General features: G+C 42.9%; 1 protein-coding gene across 3 annotated transcripts in view; it reads left to right on the top strand.

Moving 5' to 3' along the window:
- AMOT (angiomotin) overlaps nt 1-20,677 on the top strand; it is a 63,719-nt gene extending 43,042 nt beyond the window's left edge. For all 3 annotated transcript variants that reach the window (XM_043895499.1, XM_043895500.1, XM_043895501.1), the window contains 6 exons: nt 4,622-4,771; nt 5,527-5,717; nt 13,198-13,320; nt 14,235-14,467; nt 15,593-16,291; nt 16,880-20,677. In XM_043895499.1, the coding sequence (XP_043751434.1) occupies nt 4,622-4,771; nt 5,527-5,717; nt 13,198-13,320; nt 14,235-14,467; nt 15,593-16,291; nt 16,880-16,977 (1,494 nt within the window). In that variant the 3' untranslated portion in view covers nt 16,978-20,677. The remainder of the gene's footprint in view (nt 1-4,621; nt 4,772-5,526; nt 5,718-13,197; nt 13,321-14,234; nt 14,468-15,592; nt 16,292-16,879) is intronic.
- Nucleotides 20,678-21,459: the final 782 nt, after the last annotated feature.

Genomic DNA, 21,459 nt, shown 5'->3' with positions numbered 1-21,459 from the left:
GACTGCAAGGAGATCCAACCAGTCCATCCTAAAAGAGACCAGTCCTGGGTGTTCACTGGAAGGACTGATGTTGAAGCTGAAACTCCAATACTTTGGCCACCTAATGCGAAGACCTGACTCATTTGAAAAGACCCTGATGCTGGGAAAGATTGAAGGCAGGAGGAGAAGGGGACGACAAAGGATGAGATGGTTGGATGGCATCACTGACTCAATGGACATGAGTTTGGGTAAACTCCGAGAGTTGGTGATGGACGGGGAGGCCTGGCATGCTGCAGTCCATGGGGTCGCAAAGAGTCAGAAATGACTGAGCGACTGAACTGAACTGAACTGATAACCTCTCTAATTTTTTACAAATGGGAGAACAGGGAAGGAAATTACCATTAAGAGCGGAGGTGGGACTAGAACCCAAGTCTCCTGATTGCCACCTTGCTCCTTTACCTTTACTGTCAAATGGAAATTTCTGATGTGTGTGTACAAATGTGTGCGGTGGGGCAGGAAATGACATCTGCCTAAGTGTCTTTATTTAAACAGTACCTTTGACTCTAGGTAAAGTATTTCTCGGACTTTCCTGGTGGCACAGTGGTAAAGAATTCACCTGCCAATGTAGGAAACTCAGGTTCAGTCCCTGGGTTGGGAAGATCCCCTGGAGAAGGAAATGGCAACCCATTCCAGTATTCTTGTCTGGAGAATCCCATGGACAGAGGAGCCTGGTGGGCTATAGTCCATAGGGTCACAAAGAGTCAATGACTTAGTGACTAAGCAACAACAAAAATATTTCTCATAAAGCAGAAGTGCCCTCCAAATTGTATCATTTTGAGAGAATATGGTGTCCTTACAGCTTCTAATTGTATCTCCAATGAAAGGCCTTGCCCTCTGAAGATACGTGAACCTCTGTTCCACAAGTGAGGTCTCCTTGTTATATGCCTTCCTGGGGCAAAATGGCTATGTTTTTAATGCCTTAATTGATGTGATAATTAGAGTTATTGAGATAATGAGAACCATGTCAAGGCTATCTGGAGTGAATGTTCCAAGTTGAGAAGACTAGAGCATGTGTGATTTGGCATTAACTTTTTCTTTAAAACAGAAAAACAACTCAGACTCCTTTTTGTACCAGACACTCTACTAAGCACTTCATTTTTATCTCATTTGTTCCTTCTAGAGGTATATTGAAATATCATCATCTCTATGCTACTGATGAATGAGTAAATCGAAGTTCAGGGACATTAAGTAGCTTTCTTCAGATTTCATACAATTAGTAAGTGGGAGAGCCAAGATTTGGACTTGGGTAGCCTGAGGCCAGAGCCCATGACCTTAACCACTTTCCTGTATGGCCTCTCTATTTACCTGGAAGGAACCACTGACATTTCTTACGGCATTGAAATGTGAAGTTGGGGACTTAGGATGTCCTAATTACTGAGCTAACATTTGAGGAGCTTAGCATATGAGATAGGTTTACAGAAGAGAGGCAGAAAATAAAAGGGTCTTTACCATGATGAAGGAAAAAATAAAGCATATAAAGTCTAGGATAATAGAGGAGTTAATAAGCCTAATAGACCTGTGTTATTGTCTGTATATAGATGAGACCTAGAAAACATAGAATATGTAACCTTGAAGATTGCTGACTTCATTGAGTGCATCTTTATAGGGTCTTACACTGGTAGTATCCACTGGTAGTATCTAACAGTTGTCCTTTTGTATCCTAAATTATCTAGGGGTTAAGCATTTACTAGGTGATCTTGGTGTTTATAGGGCTTCCCTGATGGCTCAGATGGCTGAAATGCGGGCGACATGGATTCAATTCCTGGGTCAGGAAGATCCCCTGGAGAAGGGAATGGCAACCCACTCTAGTGTTCTTGCCTGGAGAATTCCATGGACAGAGGAGCCTGGCGGGCTACAGTCCATAGGGTTGCAAAGAGTGGGACAGGACTGAGCAACTAACACTTTGACTTTCTTGGTGTTTATGTTTGAGCTGCACTGTTTCTTCTTTTAAAGAAAGTAGAAGAGTTATGCCAACAATAGAGGTCCTGGTACCTTGTGGAAAACCATCCCAGTGACAAAGCATAATGGGATTTTTCTTAGCCTGCTTGTGGAAGTTGTCTGACTTGTATAACTGTCTTCAGCCAACTCAGAAAACTCTAGGCCTTTATTGCTTTTCCCTTCCAGATGGTTGGCTCAGTGACTTCTACTGCTGGGGATTCCTTAGCTAAGACATTGAGGGTACCTTTCTGAAGAAAGACAGGGCATGGAGAAAGACACCTAGCCCTGGACTGCTTATTTTTCAGTTCTCTGAGCTTACATTGCAGTACTTTACCATCAAGAAAGAACTGCATGCTATCTAACTTTAATTGCCTTTAAGTATAACCGCTGTAAGCCTCAGTAATTATAGTTAACATTCTCTGCGTTAACATCGCACGGCTCCCCTAGGGTTTTCAGAGTGATTCACAAATAAATGCATTCAGCTTTAAATAGCTCATCAGGACTATGGAACCCAAAAGGTGAAGGATAGAGGATATTTTCTGCTCTCCAATTACTCAAAGCTTAGCAAAAAGGCAGGGGTGTCCATGGCCTAAAGGTCTCAATTGCCCTAGTCCTTGTTATTACAAATAGTCACATATCCTAGGAAGGAAAGGCTTAAGCTTATTAAGAGAAAGAGAATGGCAATTTTTGTCTCTTTTATATCCTAGGCAAAGGTCTAATGCATTTAGACTTAAAACTCGCCTCAAATGGTTTACAGGGCTAGATTGAACTAGGCCTTGGAATGAAAGGAAATGTCAAGAAGTGTAGTGCAAATTTTTTAGGTTTTCCCAGTCACCTAGGCAAAGCATAACACAAGTCTGGTAGGAAAATAGAAGTTTTCTTCTACCTAGAGAAAGTTCAGTGATTCTAATTTGGAGAGAGAGCAGGTATAAGACAAGAAGAAGTTCCCAATTGGCATGTGCCATCATTGTCTAACTGGACATTCTAGAGAGCAGTGATTTGGACACATTGCCTTGAAGCTGTTGCCTGGTTTCTGCAATGAGGGAGTCAGGTTGGTTCTTCTGGCTTGGCTCCAGCTAACTGGATGGGGGCAATGCTGGTAAAGTGGGTAACCTTTTAACATTGAAACTGTAGGTATCTCAAGGGCTTGGGAATTTGTTGGAAAGTTAGAGTTGAGCTGAATTCTTGAATTTCCTTTGGACCATGCTATCAATAATATCTTCACATTTAAATCTTTGTAGTGAGATTTCAGGAAAATAATAATAACAGATGTGACCAGCTGGGAAGAATTTCTGCTATAGAGTCCATGAGTTGATTTTAGAGAGGCACTCCCACAAGCATTTTAAGTATTAAGGAGCATCATCTGCTCATTCCTAACAATTTGGGAAGGTTGTACTTTCCCCTATCTTCTTAGATGTTGAGAGTTTGTATGTTGGTTGGTGGTGGTAGTGTAGTTGCTCAGTCATGCCTGACTCTTCTGTGACCCCGTGGACTGTAGCCCACCAGGCTCCTCTGTCTATGGGATTTCCCAGGCAAGAATACTGGAGTGGGTAGCCATTCCCTTCTCTAGGGGATCTCCCTGACCCAGGGATCAAACCCGCATCTCCTGCATTGGCAGGCAGATTCTCTACCACTGAGCCCCCAGGGTCTATAGCCTTTTTTTAAAAGCTCTGAAATTCTCTTCATTCCTTCCTTCCAATGGAATCAGGGATTTTCCATGATGGAATTTGCCTTGGAAGTTACAAGGGTACAAAGAATTCAAACTCTTAGTCCCAGCTCGCTTCAGCTTTTGTTTTTGGTTATGGTTCATAGACTTACAAAGAGGAAGAATTATATGTGATCTCGTTTAGTCTTAGCTTTGATTCATTATTTGGCATCTTTAGATATCTTTAAAGGTCCCAGAGTGAAAGTTAAGAGATTACAGTCCAATGTTGTCAACTCAGGCTCATGAGTGAGGCAGAAATCGCAAATGACCTGTGTTCTTCTAATATAGAACTGGTGGTACAGTGCTGGTCAATGAAGAGACTAAAGACTTTTGAACCATTGCGTGGCACCTTCACTTTTGAGGGGCAGAAATGTTCCAGGAGCACAGTAGTGATGACACTGAGTAATTACTAGGACTGTAGAGTTCAGAAAGACAATTCTGGCCTCCTTGTTGACCACCCTTTTTCTCTCACTTGAAGGGGAGACTGCTATATAAAGGGGCTTCCTTTCCATTCCAAATTAAACTCTTCTCTCTGGGGAGCCCCCTTTCATTCTTCAGCATTCCCCCAATATAATGACCAAAATAAGATATTCCTCCCCCAGAATATTACAGTTTCAAGAAGCGAAGAGGTGAGGACATCTATAGATGGGAATCTTAGGAGCTTGCTAGCAAAGACTCTCTTGATAGAAATAGACTTGGGGGAAACATAGATAGAGGGAGAGATGAAAAAGGAGCTCCTAATTGCTATCTGCTGAGACATTCTCTGTATGGTCAACACAAGGCAGCCTGCTACTCACGAAGGATCTTCTTGCCATTCATTTTTTCCTGGAGCTGGACAGGAAGAGATGTAAACATAGGGCTGGATTTGGGGGGCTCTGTATAACTGACCCTGTTGTTCTTTTCCTTCCATCTTGCATTTCTCCCAATCTGGATTTTCAGCTAAAGAAGAAGCAAGTGTATGTAGACAAGGTGGAAAAGATGCAGCAGGCTCTTGTACAGCTCCAGGCAGCATGTGAAAAGCGAGAGCAGCTGGAGCACCGTCTCCGGACACGACTGGAAAGAGAACTGGAATCCCTCCGAATCCAGCAGGTACGGACAATTTCCAGAAAGTGAGATGGCTCCTGATTGCCCATTTGTCAGATAGTGTCTGACATGAGAACCAAAAATACACTCTTACCCCACCTGGTCTTACCCCAGAGTGGCTCCCAATTGTAAAGACATAGTCAGCTTCCTTAGCTTCCTAGCGCAGCACAATCCTTAATGCCTCATAAGAGGTAAAGATGCTATACAAACAGACTTTGGGACATTTTAGGATTGGAAATGGTCTTTAGAGTCATTTAGCCATACATCTTCTCACTTTTTTTTTTTTTTTGGCCCCATGGTTAGCATCTTAGAACTTAGTTCCCTGACCAGGGATTGAACCCATACCTCCTGTAGTGGAAAGCGTGGAGTCTTAACCACTGGACCGCCAGAGAAGTCCCCCTATCTCCTCAATTTCAGATGAGAGAAAATCAAGACCCAGGAAAGGTGGCATGATTCACTTAGGATCACACAAGTTTAAGGGAAAGGTAGAGATCAAATCCCAGATTTTTAATTTCTGTTTCTATGACCCACTTTTTGAGCAGCATGATAATTTGATACAGCAGGCTCCTTTTATGATCCAGAGTCACATACTCAAGCCTAAGGTAGAAAGTCCTAGGAATTTCCCTAGCCTCTGAATTGGAGTCCAAACTGCAGTGGCTTGGGCAGTAATCATGTCCAAAAATAAGGGCTCTTCAAATGGGACTCGGCCCACCACGGTCCTAATTCACTAATGTCAGAGGTCTCGGCATCTCCCCCAACAGCGCCAGGGCAGCTCTCAGCCCACCAACGTTTCAGAATACAATGCCGCTGCACTGATGGAACTCCTTCGTGAGAAGGAAGAGAGGATCCTGGCCCTGGAAGCTGACATGACTAAGTGGGAGCAGAAGTACTTGGAGGAGAATGTGATGAGACATTTTGCTCTGGATGCTGCGGCCACTGTAGCTGCTCAGAGGTAAGTAGTTGGCTGGTAAAATCTCGGCATGAAGGGCAGGGGTGGTGGGGAGAACAGAAAAGTAACCAAGCGATAGTTTTTCCAGTGTTTCCCCCCACCCCCCCATCATGTTGTGTTCTGTTTTCTCAGTTTCTGCCTAAGTGTGTTTTTTTTAGTTTTTTTTTTTTTTTAATCTGGTTTTACAGAGACTGGGCCTTCCCTGGTAGCTCAGCTGGTAAAGAATCCACCTACAATGCAGGAAACCCTGGTTTGATTCCTGGGTTGGGAAGATCCCCTGGAGAAGGGATAGACTACCCACTCCAGTATTCTGGGTCTTCCCTGGTGGCTCAGATGGTGAATCCACCTGCAATGCGGGAGACCTGGGTTCGATCCCTGGGTTAGGAAGATCCCCTGGAGGAGGGCATGGCAACCCACTCCAGTATTCTTGCCTGGAGAATCCCCATGGGCAAAGGAGTCTAGTGGGCTACAGTTCATGGGGTCATAAAGAGTCGGACACGACTGGGCGACTAGCACCGCACAGCACATGCAGAGACTGAATGACTGTAAGGGCTGCGGGTACGGGATTTGAAAATTCAAGTTACTGATGAACTTTCTAGACTCATAGTTCAGCTTTTCTCAGGAGCCCAAACAATTGCAGACAGGATCAAGTTATGTACATCTCTTTCCCCAGGGCCTCAGGTTTTTTGAGCCACATGTGTAGGTTTCTTTGTTTAGCCCCAGGACTGGAATGAAAGCTTCTCAAGAGAAATGCCACTCCAAAACTAAATGTCACTCAGGAGTGGCTACTGCCATTTGATAGCTCTGGCTCCTCCAAGGTATGCCGAAGGTTGTACTGAACCCGAATCTGTCTGTGCCCTTTGAGAAGGTCTATATTTGAAGCCCACATTCTCAGTGTCCCTGAGTTCATCACATGTAAGCAGTCACATTCCATTTGGTAAGGGAGAGAAAGTGGCAGGAGGCTTTTTCATTTTTTTTTTTTTTTTTTGCCTTTTATGTGTTTCCCCTCTTCTCATTATAAATGTTTATTATTGGTCTTTGGAGGACACTGTGCTCTTATCCAGTTTGTCTGTCTTGCTGCTATTTGTAATCATCTGTTGGGAAAGAAACAAAAACTAAATTTGAATCAGGAGATGGTGTGTGTTGGAGATACAGGCAGAGCCATGGTCTGGAGTTGGGTAGCTAAGCAGGCTATAGCATATTGCACCCAGATAGGTCTCTACACAGAAAGTTATTAAAAATCCTGGTGGTGTTTTAGCATTCTCCTAAATGCGGTAAGCCAGCAGAGCCTGGCAGTGCTTGCCAGACTTGGGCTGGAATATGTGTAGAGGGGGCGGTGGATACATTTATTTTTGAGTCCTTCTCTTGCCAAATCAGAGGGAGGTCAATGCTTAAAAGCTGGACTGGTGGTTTGTAAATCTATTCCCAGTGCTTCAGGAAGATGGCTTACATTTCTCTAATGTGATCTGTCTGTTTTCACATACCCCCCTATAAACCTTAAACAAATTGCCTGTGTCTTGATTTTGAGGTCTTCATGGGCTTAAGCTTACCTGTCTTTTTTTCTTTCTTCTTCTGAGAACAGTATGCTCAGTATATGCCAGTGTAGTAATAGAGTGCATAGAAGCCGCAGCTATGCTGGAGGATGGTTAAGAAGTTTGTAGGCAGCTTAGAAGCAGAATGAAGCATAATTTTAGCTGCTGGTTCCCAAGAAAACACCTGTGTCCACTATTTGTTCAGAGGTTGTTCAGGAAACCCTAAAGATGAAAGGGAGATGAGGGCATTTTTGTCATCTTTGGGCAGAAACTTAGAAAGCTAGAGCTCATGAAGGTGTGCTATGTGAGAAAATGTTGGTGCTGGGACGTTTGCTATTGAAACTGACTTCAGAATAGACTCCAGGTCAAAATTCAGAAAACGTAGGAGGTTGTCATTTGGGGGCCTTATATAAAGAAACTACCCCATTCCTGCCTGCTTGGAAAGTTTAGAATATGGGGAGAATCCTCTTTCAGATGGATTTCTTTCCAGAGTCTGTTGGCTCCCGTAAAAGAGATTTAATTTAAATTGAATTCCTTTAAATCACCAGGTAGAAAGTTTCCATGTAATCACTATTTTCAGTAAAATGTGCATGCTTATCATTTAATGATAAAAAGCAGCCAGTTCCCACCTAGTAGGAACACTTTGTAATAGTTCCCTGGACAAACATTCCATATCTGGACTGTGTACCTTTTGCATGCCTATTAATACAACCCACAGGAGAGATTGAGAGATTGTATTTGAATTCCTGTAAAATGAATTGGACTAGGTGATTCCTCCAGACCCTTCTATTGCTAAGATTATACTCTTTTCCAAATATTTGCATCTTATGCTCTGCCATGGAGATTGGTCTCCTTTTCCTCCTTTCTTTCTTTATGAGATTTCAGATTTGGAAACTGGCATTCAGAAAACTTTATTTCAGAACCTGTGTGCTTTTCTGCCTTCCCTTCCAACTTCTCTTGCCATTTATTTTCTCTCCAATGATTTCACTTTCCCTCCTCCCAATCCTTAATGTGTTGACCAAGGTTCTGCTCTTTGCCCCTTTCTGTAGTAAAGCCTTTATATCTTGTTTTCTTTGAGAATAATTTTTAAGTGCCTAGGCTATTGGCTGCAGATGGAAAGTGCTCAACATATTTTTGAGTAATAAAGGAAGGAAAGAAAGGACAAAAAGTGAAAGAAGGAGAAAAGAAATGAAAGAAGGACAGAAATGATTTCTCAGTCTACAACTTAAATCCTTAAGTCTAGTGTCACACTGTAATGGCCTGCTTGGTTTCTTCTGTGTATTCTGCTAGTATCCCAAACTTAATATATTCCTAATATAGGTAAATAACATAGGTGAATAACAGGTTTCATGATTAGGAAATGTTGCTTTGGTGGTGTCAATGGTAGTTTCAGAATTTTTTTCAATTGAAGTATTAGCTACATATTTAAAAACTACTCATTTTAAGTGTCTGGTTTGGTGAATGTTGGTAATGATATACAATAATGTAAGATCTTATTGTATATGTATCCACCATCAAAATAGAGGACACATTCTAAAGTGTCCTTATGCCCCTTTAACTCGATCCCTTCCTCCCATGCCTGACCCCAGACAACATCTGTTCTTTCTCATTGTAAGTTTGCCTTTTCCGTTGGGCAAACTTGCAACATTGCCCAACATTGGGTTGACCAAAAAGTTTGTTTGTTTTTGCAGAAAATCCTCAATGTCATATTTTAAAAAAGGTCATATAGTATGTACTCTTTTTTAATTTCTTTCACTCAGCACGGTTACTCTGAGCTTCCTCTAAGTTAATGTGTATATTAATAGTCTGTTGCTTTTTTATTGCTGAGTAGTGTTCCATCACATGGATGTACCACACTTTATGCATTCATTTGATGATGGATTTTGAGACTGTTTCCAATGTTTGACCACAGTGAATAATAAAATACAGATTTTTAATACAAAAATAGACATCTGTCTTTCCTCAGGTGAGAAGACATTAGGTTTTCTGTTTATACCCATTCTGGCACTTTGATTCTATGAAACATCTCTTGTCAAAGGGAAAGCTGTCAATGCAAGAAATCACATGTAGTGTTTACTATAAGATATTCTTTAAGTGCTTTACAATTATTGCTTATCTTAATGATAATTCTTTGAATGAAGTACTAGTTTTCATTCTGTAGACAAGGAAACTGAAGCACAGACAGATGAAAGACTACCCCCAAGATCATACAGCTACTAAAAAGCAGAAGAACCAGGACTTAAATCTACATTTTTGACATCTTAACTGCTATACTCTGCTGTGCCCCAGATAGGATGATTTCAAAGGTGGTGAAATAGGGATTATCCCCTTTCGAGAGTTACTATTTGAGGTTTATTTAGTTTCTTAGACTATTATAAATAATCTCAATAACATAGCCTACATTATAACTTCATATTTTTGTGTTCCTAAAGATTCCTCTCTAGATGCCTAATGTAGATGAGGGAAATTACTAGCAAGTAGGAGTGCATCTAAGAAGAACCGATTTGGCAGTGCAGATTTTTAGTTTCAGCTCACAAATGGTGATCTATTTCTGAATAGCAGCAAAAAGATAAAAAGATAACACACCTGATCAACCATGTAACTTATTTCTTTGCACTTACTAAATCAGGTTGTTACTGTTCTCCAAATGTGCAGTGTTTCACTTTTATTTGGGACTAAGTACATCTGGGAAAGAGGGAAGTAAAGAAATGGATAGCAGAGGGTAGAAGCTGGTCACACTCGTTATGCATGTCTACCTAATCTTGCATTGTGGAGACCTTTCTCCAGTTCCTTTCTCGGTTTTTCCTCTCATTCTACCTTCTGTCTTAGTTATCTTGCTCTGTACTCTAGCTTCAAATAGTAACTCTGACATCTCTAAGATTAAAGTTAGAATTTTCAACAACTTGTTGTATATTGTCATGGCTATTCAATAAGATACTTTAACTCCACTGTAACTAAAATCAAAACTCAAAATGTTTTCCAAAAAAGAGAGAGAGAGAAAAGTTCTTCTTGGTTTCCTATCACAGAAATAGAGCAGTATGCCATCCTTTCTAGTCATTTGAATTAGAAACAACAAAGTCCTCATTCATTCTTCCGTCTCCCTAACACCCACATTTAAATAGTCTCCAAGTTCTAGCAATTCTGCCTCCTGTAGCCTGTTTCCATTTCCTGTGCACTTCACTGGGTCCCATTTTCAAAATCTGTTGCTGGGATTATAACCTTTCTGACTGGCCTGCCTGATTCTGGTGTTATGGTTCCTTTCATCTCTTCATCACATTTCAGCAGAGATAAAGCTATCTTCCTAAAATACAGCCTGGATTATTTCATTCCCTTTGAAAAGCTCTAATAATCTTCGGTGCCTATTGGAATAAAGTCCAAACTCATTTCTGTAGTAATTAATTCTTTACTTTCTTCCCCCTCTCCTTGCAAGTTCCCTGCACTCAGATACTAGTCTTATCCATGTCCATTCACTCTCCAGCCTCCCAGGAACTTCAAACACAGTGCTCCACTCATGGCTGAGTTCCCATGTTAAATAAACAAAAGGCTACTACCGATAGGAAAAGATGGCCTTGAAGTTTAAAAGGCCACTAGATGTTTTAATTAGGAGGTCATGGGTGACATTCTAGAAAGCAATGTAAGTAATGTGACAGGGATAACTTTGTCAGACAGAGGAAGGAGAGAGAAGATGATTGGAAGGATAGATGCCAGAAACAGTTTACTTAAGAATTTGAGACAGTATAGTAAATTCAGATATCTGGGTTTGGGGTCTGTAGGTTGTCATTTCAAGTCCAGTATCTCTCTACTGGGTACGGTCAGAGTATTGGAAGTTAGCAGGTCAAGTTGCTCCCTCCAGCGCAGTGCCTGCTTGCTTTGGCTTAAGCCATTGGCCTGGTAGCCCTGGTCTAGAAGGAAGATTGATGTTGAAGGCCATCCTGGCAGCTCTGTAGGAATTCACTAAGTGCCCCACATTTTCAGGCTCCATTCCTGAGGAGTTCACAGTGTCCATATCAATTAGCTGGCAGAGCTCTGTGTCCCCAAAATGGTCTTTTATGCAATGAAAGTGGCAGGAAGCCAGCACTGGCTCCCCCAGTGACAGACCGCAAACTCAAGTCCCCAGTGTCAGAGCCAGGCCATCACATGGGAACTCTGCACTGCGGGGAACTCCTCCAGGGTCATACCTAGAGCAGGAATTCATTCACTCATACTCTCTTGTAGGCAATTCTCTTTCTACCTATACTTTTCTCTCTTAATAATGGATAGTTTTGTTGAGGGATTTTCCTGTGCCTGGCACTGCATGTCTTATATGCATACTTTCATTTTATCCCTCCCCTCCCCCATCCCATGAGATATGGGTATAATTATTATCTCAGTTTTGCATACAAGGAGACTGACGCTTAGGGCATTTAACCAATTCCTGAGCTCTTAGTGTTTGTTAGTGGCAGAGGACTTGGGAAAGTGGAACTTGACCCTGACGGGGTCTACAGTCAGGGTCTGTGCCCTCAACACTACACAACGCTGCTTTCTCTTGCGTACTTCGGGACACAGGGGCCATTCCCAGTAGGATTACAAGCAAGTGAACTGCACTAGGGCAAATGTAGAATTCTGAGATGCTAAAATATTTTGAATTTAGCAAATGATGAAAGCCAATGTGGTCCTTTCCCTTCTTGTTCTCTAATTACTTCACAATTCAGGTACATTGTTTCCACCTCACGTATAAGGGGCAAGCATTTGGGGGAACTGTAATTTTGCAGAAGCTCTCCAAAGTATCCCAACTTTAATACCAACTTTCTGCCTCTTCATTCCCCTGCTCCTTCACTGCAATCTGCACTGGTCACAGTCTCTAAGCTCTCAGGACATAACTAGCTGCCAGCACAAAAGATGCCTGGAGTTCTCATGCAGATCCTCATTCTCAGAGGAAGTATCACACAGCAGAGCCGGTCATTGTTTTCTCAGCCCATTGTCTGGTTTTCTTTAAAACCAATGTGATTACATCAACATTCTTTCTAATCCCTTTTTCTTTCCCTCCAAGTTACTCAAGTAAGCTCCAGTTTTCCTCCTCCTCTTCTCTATCACTAGTTCTAAATGAACTAAAGAAAGATGCATGATATCACTCATCAGGAGGATATAGGATTCCCATGTGTCTTTGACTTGCGCTGTTTATACATCAGCATTATCTATGGGTTACATCCTTTCCCTTCCTCTCCGTGTCTCCCCCCCACCCCTTACCTCTCTCACATACACATACACACACATACTTTTCTCCTTGTTAGTTACTCTTTGAGTTAATGGCCTGAGACACTTTCAGATGGAACATGATGGTCCCTCAGGCAGTTGGGACTCTGGCAGGAGACTAGTCAGTTGAGGGGGACTCACTGATTTGGCACTAGAATGTTTCAGATGTAGCTTCGATAGGAATCAAGTGGCATTGACTCAAAGGCCCTGCGTCTCACTCAGTTCCCATGCCCTACCTGAACTGGTCTGTTGACATGTCTAGAGTTCATTTTTAGCAAACACTCAGGTTGAGTTACTGCTGTTGAATGTAGCAACAGCAATTTGGTACATTCTCTGACTTCCTTCAGAGTTTTCAGAAAAAAAGTCTAGTTTTTTCCCCTCCATGAGTGTCATGAGAATAAAGTGGGCATTTCTCATATGTAATATAAATACTATAAAGTCAAAATGTAAGTGTCTTCCTACTGCCCGGCCATGATCTAAAAACTTGAAGGGACTTTCTGCCAGAGGTTTTGGGAGAGTGTCTATGTAGTTCTGAAGGCAAGCCTGTGCACCTCTCATAGAATCCATCACTGATTCAGTAAGTCACCCAGAAAGCCACCATTCCTGATAAATTTGATTTCAGTTTAGGACTTTCTGACAATACGTTTGACTTAGGAGGGAGATAGGATTCATCGATTTTGTTGCCCTCCCATCATCATCACTGCCATTTTCCTTCCCAGGGACACAACAGTCATCAGCCACTCTCCTAATACCAGCTATGATACGGCTCTAGAAGCTCGCATCCAGAAGGAGGAAGAAGAAATCTTGATGGCTAACAAGCGTTGCCTTGACATGGAGGGCAGGTAAAATGCTGATCTGGACTCTGGTGAATCTGCGAGTTGGTGCAGAGATACCAGATAGGTCAGTAGGGAAGAGCAAGCATCTTCATTCACTGCAGGGACACCTGATTAGGCAACCTCCTCCACCCCTTCCCCGCTCCCAGCCTGTTATTTAGGATTTGAGATGGAATGACCTTTACCTCGATTATTCTAACTCTGGAATTCCAAGTAATATTGCTTTCCTCATTGTCCTTGGTAATTGCTTTCCATAGGCCCTCTGCCAGAATTTAATTGTTAGTATTTGCACTCTGGGGTATTCTTTCTAGGACTGCACCTTAACTCTGTGGTGCAGTAAAGTGCCTGGCAAAAGAGCATCCACTCAAACTGGGAGATAGGGTATCTGATGTCTCTCATAAGCTCATGGTCACTTACTTGTTAGCCCAAGTTGTAGCCCATTCTTAGAAGTTCTCATCGACTGACTCATCATTTCCATTGACTCAGATTCTTATCTGTGGTACCCACTGCATCAGTTTACTCTCTCATATACAGCCTTTCTTTTCACAGATGCTTTTTCTTTGGCTTCCTAAGGTTTAAGCAATAACTCCTGGATGTTCTGCTGTGCCCATTTGGGTGTGCATTAAAAATTGTTGCAAGACACTGTCTCTTGTCTTACAACTCAGAAATAAGTAGACCACCCCTTAGTTGAAAAGATAATGGGGAACCTCCCTGGCAGTCCAGTGGTTAAAACTGCACTTCCACTGCAGGGGCCACAGATTCAATCCCTGGTTGGGGAACTAAGATCCCCATACCATGGCAGCATGGCCAGCCAAAAAGATTTTTTAGGAAAAGAAAACAGAAGCTCAAGTCCATGCAGGTAGTGAGATCAGAACCTAGAGGTGGCAACAATGTTTTACACATTTTTTGTCTTTGTCTCTTAGGATTAAGACCCTCCATGCCCAGATTATTGAGAAGGATGCCATGATCAAAGTACTCCAGCAGCGTTCCCGGAAGGAGCCAAGTAAGACAGAGCAGCTGTCATCCATGCGGCCAGCAAAGTCTCTGATGTCCATTTCCAATGCTGGATCAGGCTTGCTCTCCCATTCTTCAACCCTGACTGGCACCCCCATCATGGAAGAGAAGCGGGATGACAAGAGCTGGAAGGGGAGCCTAGGTAATGACAGTAAACACAGCAGATTAAAGTGACATGTTTAGAGAGAACCCTGACTTGGATACATGCCCACATGGCAATGAGAAGGAGTGATGGTCTTGATTCTAGAGAGGAAGATACACCAGGTTCAGTTTTGTCATCCTGAGAGGCTGACTGCATCTTTAGTAGACAGTGTGAAGTGTCGCTGAGAGAACACTGGCTAAAGCCACAGGCTGATAAGAATCCCAAGTTCTCTTTGGGAAGGAAGATAACGTCAATTTCCTCTTAAAGATTCTCAGCTTTGGCTTTTGCCACGTGGAACCTTTTGGCTTTGTGCAAAACCCATGTGGCTTTTGTGTCATTTAACATTTCAAAATTCCAGCTTTTTCTGTGTTCTTTCCTCCCATATAATAGGAGGACGCAGAGTTCTAGTTAACCTAAGTGGAGCTGGGTGGCAGGTTTTTGTTACCAGAATGTTCTGAGAACAGAATGTACTTTTTCATTCCATTCCTGTCCATTCCTTCCTCTCTATTGAAAACCCCAGAACTTTTGTGGATACCACGAGGCACATTTTTTAGAGCCCGAGGAAACAAGCTCTTTATATTTTTTTATTTTAGTTCTTTTTGTTGCTTCTAATACCTCTCTTGGTCCTCTGACACTTGCAGTGTCCTTTGGTTAGAGTAGGTATCTGGGGGACCATGGTCAGGATGAGAGCCTTAGATCATGCGATTACTATCACACCCATCTGCGACCACAGAATCCTTGCCTCAGTCCTTTTCAGCTGTCTGCTAATGGCTAGTGTCAGTTACAAGTGGAACCAAGCAGAAGCATTCTGACAGCTTGTTGGAAATCAGTCACCATTGGAAAAATAAATCAAAACAGATATCCAGGACACATAAAGGTTTAATATGTTGTGCTGGGAGTTAGAGAACGAAAACCAGAAGGGATCTGCCCAGTCTGAAAGAAACTTTGAGCCAGCCCTGGTGGGAGGTGCCTGACAAACTGATTCCTGGGTTCACTGGAGGCACAAGGAAAGAATTTGGAGCTGTTCCTATTTCCTCCTGAACCTCCTGCAAGGAAGAAGAGGTTATCAGGTGTCTATTGGAATAGCCTATAGTTTTCTAAGTTCTCTCCTCCTTTCCTTGGTAGGTATCCTCCTGGGTGGAGACTACCGTGTGGAGTCAGTTCCTTCCACCCCTTCGCCTGTGCCGCCCTCGACTCCCCTGCTGTCGGCTCACTCCAAGACAGGCAGCCGGGACTGCAGCACCCAAACGGAACGGGGAGTAGAATCCAACAAAACCAGCGCCGTAGCTCCCATCTCTGTTCCTGCTCCAGTTGCTGCCGCCGCAGCCGCTGCCACCGCTGCCACCAACACCACCACCATGGTGGCTGCTGCTCCAGTGGCTGTCGCGGCTGCCGCTGCTCCAGCCGCTGCTGCCGCCACCGCCCCGTCTCCAGCAACTGCTGCTGCTACTCTGGCTGCTGCCGTTTCTCCGGCTGCCGCCGCAGCTCCGATTCCAGCTACTGCCTCTGCTGTCACGGCTACTGTGGTTGCTCCTGCTGCCGCCGCCGCTGCCGCCACCGCCGCCGCCACCATTCAGGTTGCTCCAGCTGCCCCGGCCCCGGTTCCAGCTCCAGCTCCGACTCCGGTTCCGGCTCCGGCAGCGGCTCAGGCTTCTGCTCCGGCTCAGACTCAGGCACCAACTCCAGCTCCGGCTGCGGCTGCTCCTCCAGCTCCAGCTCCAGCTCCAGCTTTGGCTCAGGCTGAGGCTCCTGCAAGTCCAGCCGCTGGTTCTGGACCACGCCGTTTGTCTACACCAAGCCTGAGCTGCAATCCCGATAAGCCAGGTAAGGATTCTCTGGGTCGGGTAGCTCGGGGTTTTGCCCTCAGTTATGGATTGGTGGGTTGGCCTGATGTGTAGGCACAGTTGGTCACGTGGGCGGGGCTTTTCAAGTGCTAAAGCGGATTCATCAGAAGAGATGAGGGCAGAGAGTCTGTCAAGGACTTCTCCAGGACAGGAATGGGGATGAGGCAAGGTCATTCTCCAAGTAACAGTAAATGCTCAGGTAAACAAGATGTTGAGGGTAGTGGGCCAATCTTACTTTGCCATAGGCTTTAATATGGGCTCTAAAGCCATTTCTCAAATTTTGAGTGTTTCTGAGCTGCCAACGCAGGGGGTGTGAGTTTGATCCCTGGTAGAGGAATTAAGATCCCACATACTACACAGTGTGGCTAAAACCTTTTTTTTTTTTTTTTTAAAGAAATGAGGATGTATACCTATGACTGATGCATGTTGATGGATGGCCAAAACCAATACAATATTGTGAAGCAATTACCCTTCAATTAAAAATAAATAAAATAATTTTTTAAATGAGGATAAAATGTGAGTTTTCACCTTGTCCCTAAGTGTTTTCTAAACCTTTATTTCCATTTAGATGGCTCTGTTTTTCACTCCAACACTCTGGAAAGAAAAACTCCTGTTCAGATCCTGGGACAAGAGCCTGATACAGAGATGGTGGAATATCTCATCTAAACAGTCGAATCAAGAGCTGCAGTGTATCAGCAAGAATGCTTTTAATCATTCTTCCCTTTTGTTTGTTCTTATTTTGAGGGTGAGGACAAGGGTTGGGGGAGGGGATTTTTTTAAAGGAACTTTTTATTGAATCAACATAGTACTTAGGTGATACCATACGAACTCCAGTCTGTTCTGGTACCCTTAGGGAGTACCTCTAAAGCCAGATCCATTCGAATGTGCTCTAAAGTTTATTGTTTGGGTTTATACAACTACTAGGACTGTTAATAGCTGGATATACATCAATGTTCTCAACGTGCTGAAATTTGTTTCGCATTTCCATATTCCAGATCATTCTTTTATAGAAGAGCACAGTATGTTTGGAAGACAGTGTGTAACATGTAGTTCAGAAGTGGGAAGCCAGAGAGGCTTGAGGTGTGTGCTGTTTTGTATGGTTACCACCTAGGCAGCATCCAGAGAGAGCTCTTGCTTTGGGTTCATGAAAGGGAATAGTTTTAGAAGCTGTGTAAACTGGAGAAAAGGTAGGGAGTATTGGGGTGCAGAAGGGTGCTGGAGTTAATTTCCCCCTCCCAATTTCCCAGCTACCCTGGGCCAGGAGATTGTGTTTATCTTTTATTTCAGTGGTGCTTTGGAAGTGGGTTCTTTTGGTTCCCCTCGTGGAGGTTCAAACATTCATATATATACTCTGGAGTAATTTATGCATTTGGATAATTAATATATTGCTTTCAGATGCTAGGAGAGTAAATTAGCTGAGTGATGCACAACTTCTGTCTTAGGGAGTTAGACCATCTGAGGCCTTGACGGACAGTTGCATGAGGTGCTGTATGCAGACTTGTGTAGTCTGTGTGGAGCCAGGAACACAGCTTGCTTGCCTTTCCTGAGACCAAGCTGCTTAGTGTTTATTTCTTCTCCAGCACAAATTCACTGGCTGTGTCACCAGTCTCAAATTGCTATTCATTGGCAAAATGAGGAAGCATTTTTGTTGACAGGTTGAAGGCTTTGAAGTTCTGGTGACTGCGTTGAAATGACTCGTGTTGTTTTCCCAAATTCTTCACATACGTCTTAAAAGACAAATTTGGCTCTCACCTCCAGTGGAATAGCATCAGAAGCCCAAAGTACTGTGCTGCAGTCGGGGGAGAGGGGGCTGCAGCACTATTCTCAGCTACCTCTTCTCACTGCCAGTGACTCCATCTTGGAACACCTTTGGAGAGCAGCAGGAAACACACATGTGGGCAGGGACCAACGAGGCCATAGCCCAAGCTTTGCCTTTGGGCTGCCTCTCGGGACACAGAAGGGCTGTCTGTTGCCACAGGTCTCTGCTCTGTGTCACTTCTCTGCCCTTCATTAAGGTGACAGATCCACAGACAATGTCATTAAGATCAGTTTTCAGGGGTATTGGGTGGGGGGTGAGGGAAGGAAGGGAGGTGTTAGATAAGGGTGGGGGGATAGGGGTTTGGGGATGTGTTAGCTAGAAACCAGATTAATAGAAGAGTAGGCCTGATATATTACATTGTGAGGCATAGTGGCTGGAAGGAACTTTAGCGATATAGCCCTACCCCCTCATTTTAGTAATGAGGAATCTGAGACCTGGAGAAGTTAAGTGACTTTTTCAAGACCACACACTATAGCTTTCCACTCTGCCAGTTACCATCCTTATTTTGGGAAACATTTTTTCAATACAAAATGGCCCAGTTTAAGAAGAAACACCAACATGGTCCAGGGCACATGTGTTTTGGACAATGTCCCTGGCTCGAGTAATTTGTCCAACGTTTTGAATTCCTTGCTTCTCTTGCAGTGCCTTTTGCAAGGTTTTTGCTTTCCTGATCCTTATTTCAACAGAGTCACGTGAAACATCTCCCTAAGAAATCAACCTCACTTCTCTTGCTATGGGTTTGGGTATCAGATCATTTTACAGGGTTCCTCTGTGAATGTAGGAATGGCATATTTAACAACATTTTTGTATTGTTCCTCAAAGGAATTATTTTGTCTGTAGTGAGGGAGAGACAGGAGGGAAGGTGATGTGACTTTTCAGCCAGTCTTGACTGAAATTTTCAAAAATGAAGTGATCATCCTACACAAGTCCTCAGTCATCAACTGAATCCCAAATAGAAATTAAAAGTGCAGTTGTGTTAATACTCACTCATACTACCATTTAGTCATGGGGGGAAACCCTCACATAATAGAAGCAACAAGTAGCAAACCTCAGGACTGCTACTTTCTATTCAAATAAATAGAAAAGAAAAAGAAGAAACCAACATTTCATCTACTCCTTTCATGATAATGACACATTGCCAAGTTTTTGCTAGCTCTGGGAGCCATCGTTTTAATCCCATTTTGTAAGGTGACAAATGTCATGCATTCCACACTGTGTGGCAGCCATCTCTTTAGACTCCTATATTTTGAGGAAAAGAGGAAGTTCTTGGCCAACTACTATTTTGAACTTTTCACAACTTCTCTGCCCCCTCACACCAGAGGGAGTCCCTTTTGGCTCAGTTTTTAATCCCAGGTAATTTGCTAAAGTAATATGGAACATCTAAGAGTTGGAAGAAGTCCATGTCAGTGTTTTCTGTTTACTGGGAGGATAGATCCAGCCTTTTCAGAAAAATCTCTAATAGGTGTAATTTTAAAAATTCAGGTTTATGGGAGAAATCTCAAGTTAGCCACCTTTTCATGATTGTGTGGAAGTAATAACATTTGGGGGATTCTTCTGGACTCCCACTTATCTATGCATTTTACTGGCACCTCAGGACAGGAGGGTGACCTTGTTGTCTTAACTTGTACTGCCTGGTGGTCTCTGGGGACCTTCTGAGTCAGTTGTATACCAATGTCCCATGTACAGAAAAACTTCATTAGAATAAACATTACTTGATATAAAATTCCTATTAACAATTTTTTATTAAATAAAACTAGCTTGAGCTGTCTTTTAAGACCATGTATCTGATTATTGTTTTAATGAAGGATTTATTCTCAATGCTGCTTTTGAGCTTCAGGACGACAGGATAGTGGGAATCTAAAATATCTGATGTCATCTGCCATAGGAAACACACCAAGAGCCCAGTCGTGCATTCTTTTTCTTTTTACAGAGTGGGTGGGGATACCAGTTGGGAAACGAACAAACTGACTGTGCAGACTACTTTTTTATCAAGAGCCTAACCACTCATAATTCGGCAGCTTCAAGTGTATACATATGCACTAACTTTTATAAATGATATTCTCTTGCCTGTTAGCCATGCAATCTCATTATCTCAATTGCTCATTCACATTTGGAATGTGTTACTTAAAATGTGTGCAGTCTTGCTGAACATGTTTTCAAAGGAAGGCATCAGCTATGGGCTAATTGCCACCAATTTCGGCCCGCCATGATCCTTGGAAATATATCTTCCAAGTACCATCCATCATCAGTTAGACAAGTGTTGGGAGTTTGTTTATTTTTCTCTGGTAGCAACAATGGGTTACGTGGAGCCATCAAACCTCCTTCTGGACTCCCTTGTGATTGATGGCATGTGTTTGCAGAATGGATAGCTGAGGTTGGCAGATGGCTGGACAGGAATCACCTTTGATTTAAAATGTATGTGGCCCCATAATGATGGAGACCCTGTTCTGTAATCAACTGAGCTAGTTCCAATAAAGTTAAGCAGGTTTGAATCCACTTTGTGCCTATCTTTTCACTGATAATAAAGTTAGCTATTTTAAAATGCAATACTGTGTGGAAAATGCTTTGGTGTTTACCCAGAAGGGGCTTTATTTATGCTGTATCAGTGATTACTTTCAATTCAGTGTCCAGTGAAATTACCTTTGAAGGGCAGCATGTGGCAGACTTTGCATTTGTTTAAAGTATGGAATATGATTATAAAGTATTAAAACAACATCACCATGGGCCACATGGTCTAACCAGTTCCTTTATATATTCAGGCAGCATATATTAAAAGCTTTGCATCTTTTTATCTCCTGGTTCCAAGGGATAAAATGATGGCCACCCAAAGCAGAGAATTCATCCTTGGGTTAGCATTTTGGAAGGCCCCTTGATGTTCCTTTTGTACCCTTGTTCTTATGCCAATTCATCAGTTTTGGTTGAGGGAGCTTGTTATTAAAAGCAAATCAAACCCACAAACAAGTTGGCTCTTTTCACTGAAAATGTTAAAGCTGCCTTTACACTGCCCTCTCTGTGCCTCCTGTTTACCGTCGAGTCCCAGCCTGACCTGGGAGGATAAGATCCCCACAGGCTTTGAAATGGCAGTTTTCACAGTGACATTGGGCATGTTGAGTGGTGCAGAATGGATAGGGAGAAGATATAGAGTTCATTCCATTCTAAATTTTATTTTTTTATTAAATTGGGCTGAATTCCCTCTATATTTATGATGAGTGCTTTAAAAACTGTATGTGTGAAAACCCACTCCTCTTTTTCAGGACAAAGAAGATTAAAGTTAACCACACCTTCTTCAAAGTTTTGTGAAGCATTCCTTTCAGAAATATGTCTAGTTC

The sequence above is a fragment of the Cervus elaphus genome, chromosome X, assembly GCF_910594005.1.
Source record: "Cervus elaphus chromosome X, mCerEla1.1, whole genome shotgun sequence".
Classification (NCBI taxonomy): domain Eukaryota; kingdom Metazoa; phylum Chordata; class Mammalia; order Artiodactyla; family Cervidae; genus Cervus; species Cervus elaphus.
Note: the sequence above shows the minus strand (reverse complement) of the source record. Positions and strands in the feature narration are given on the sequence as shown.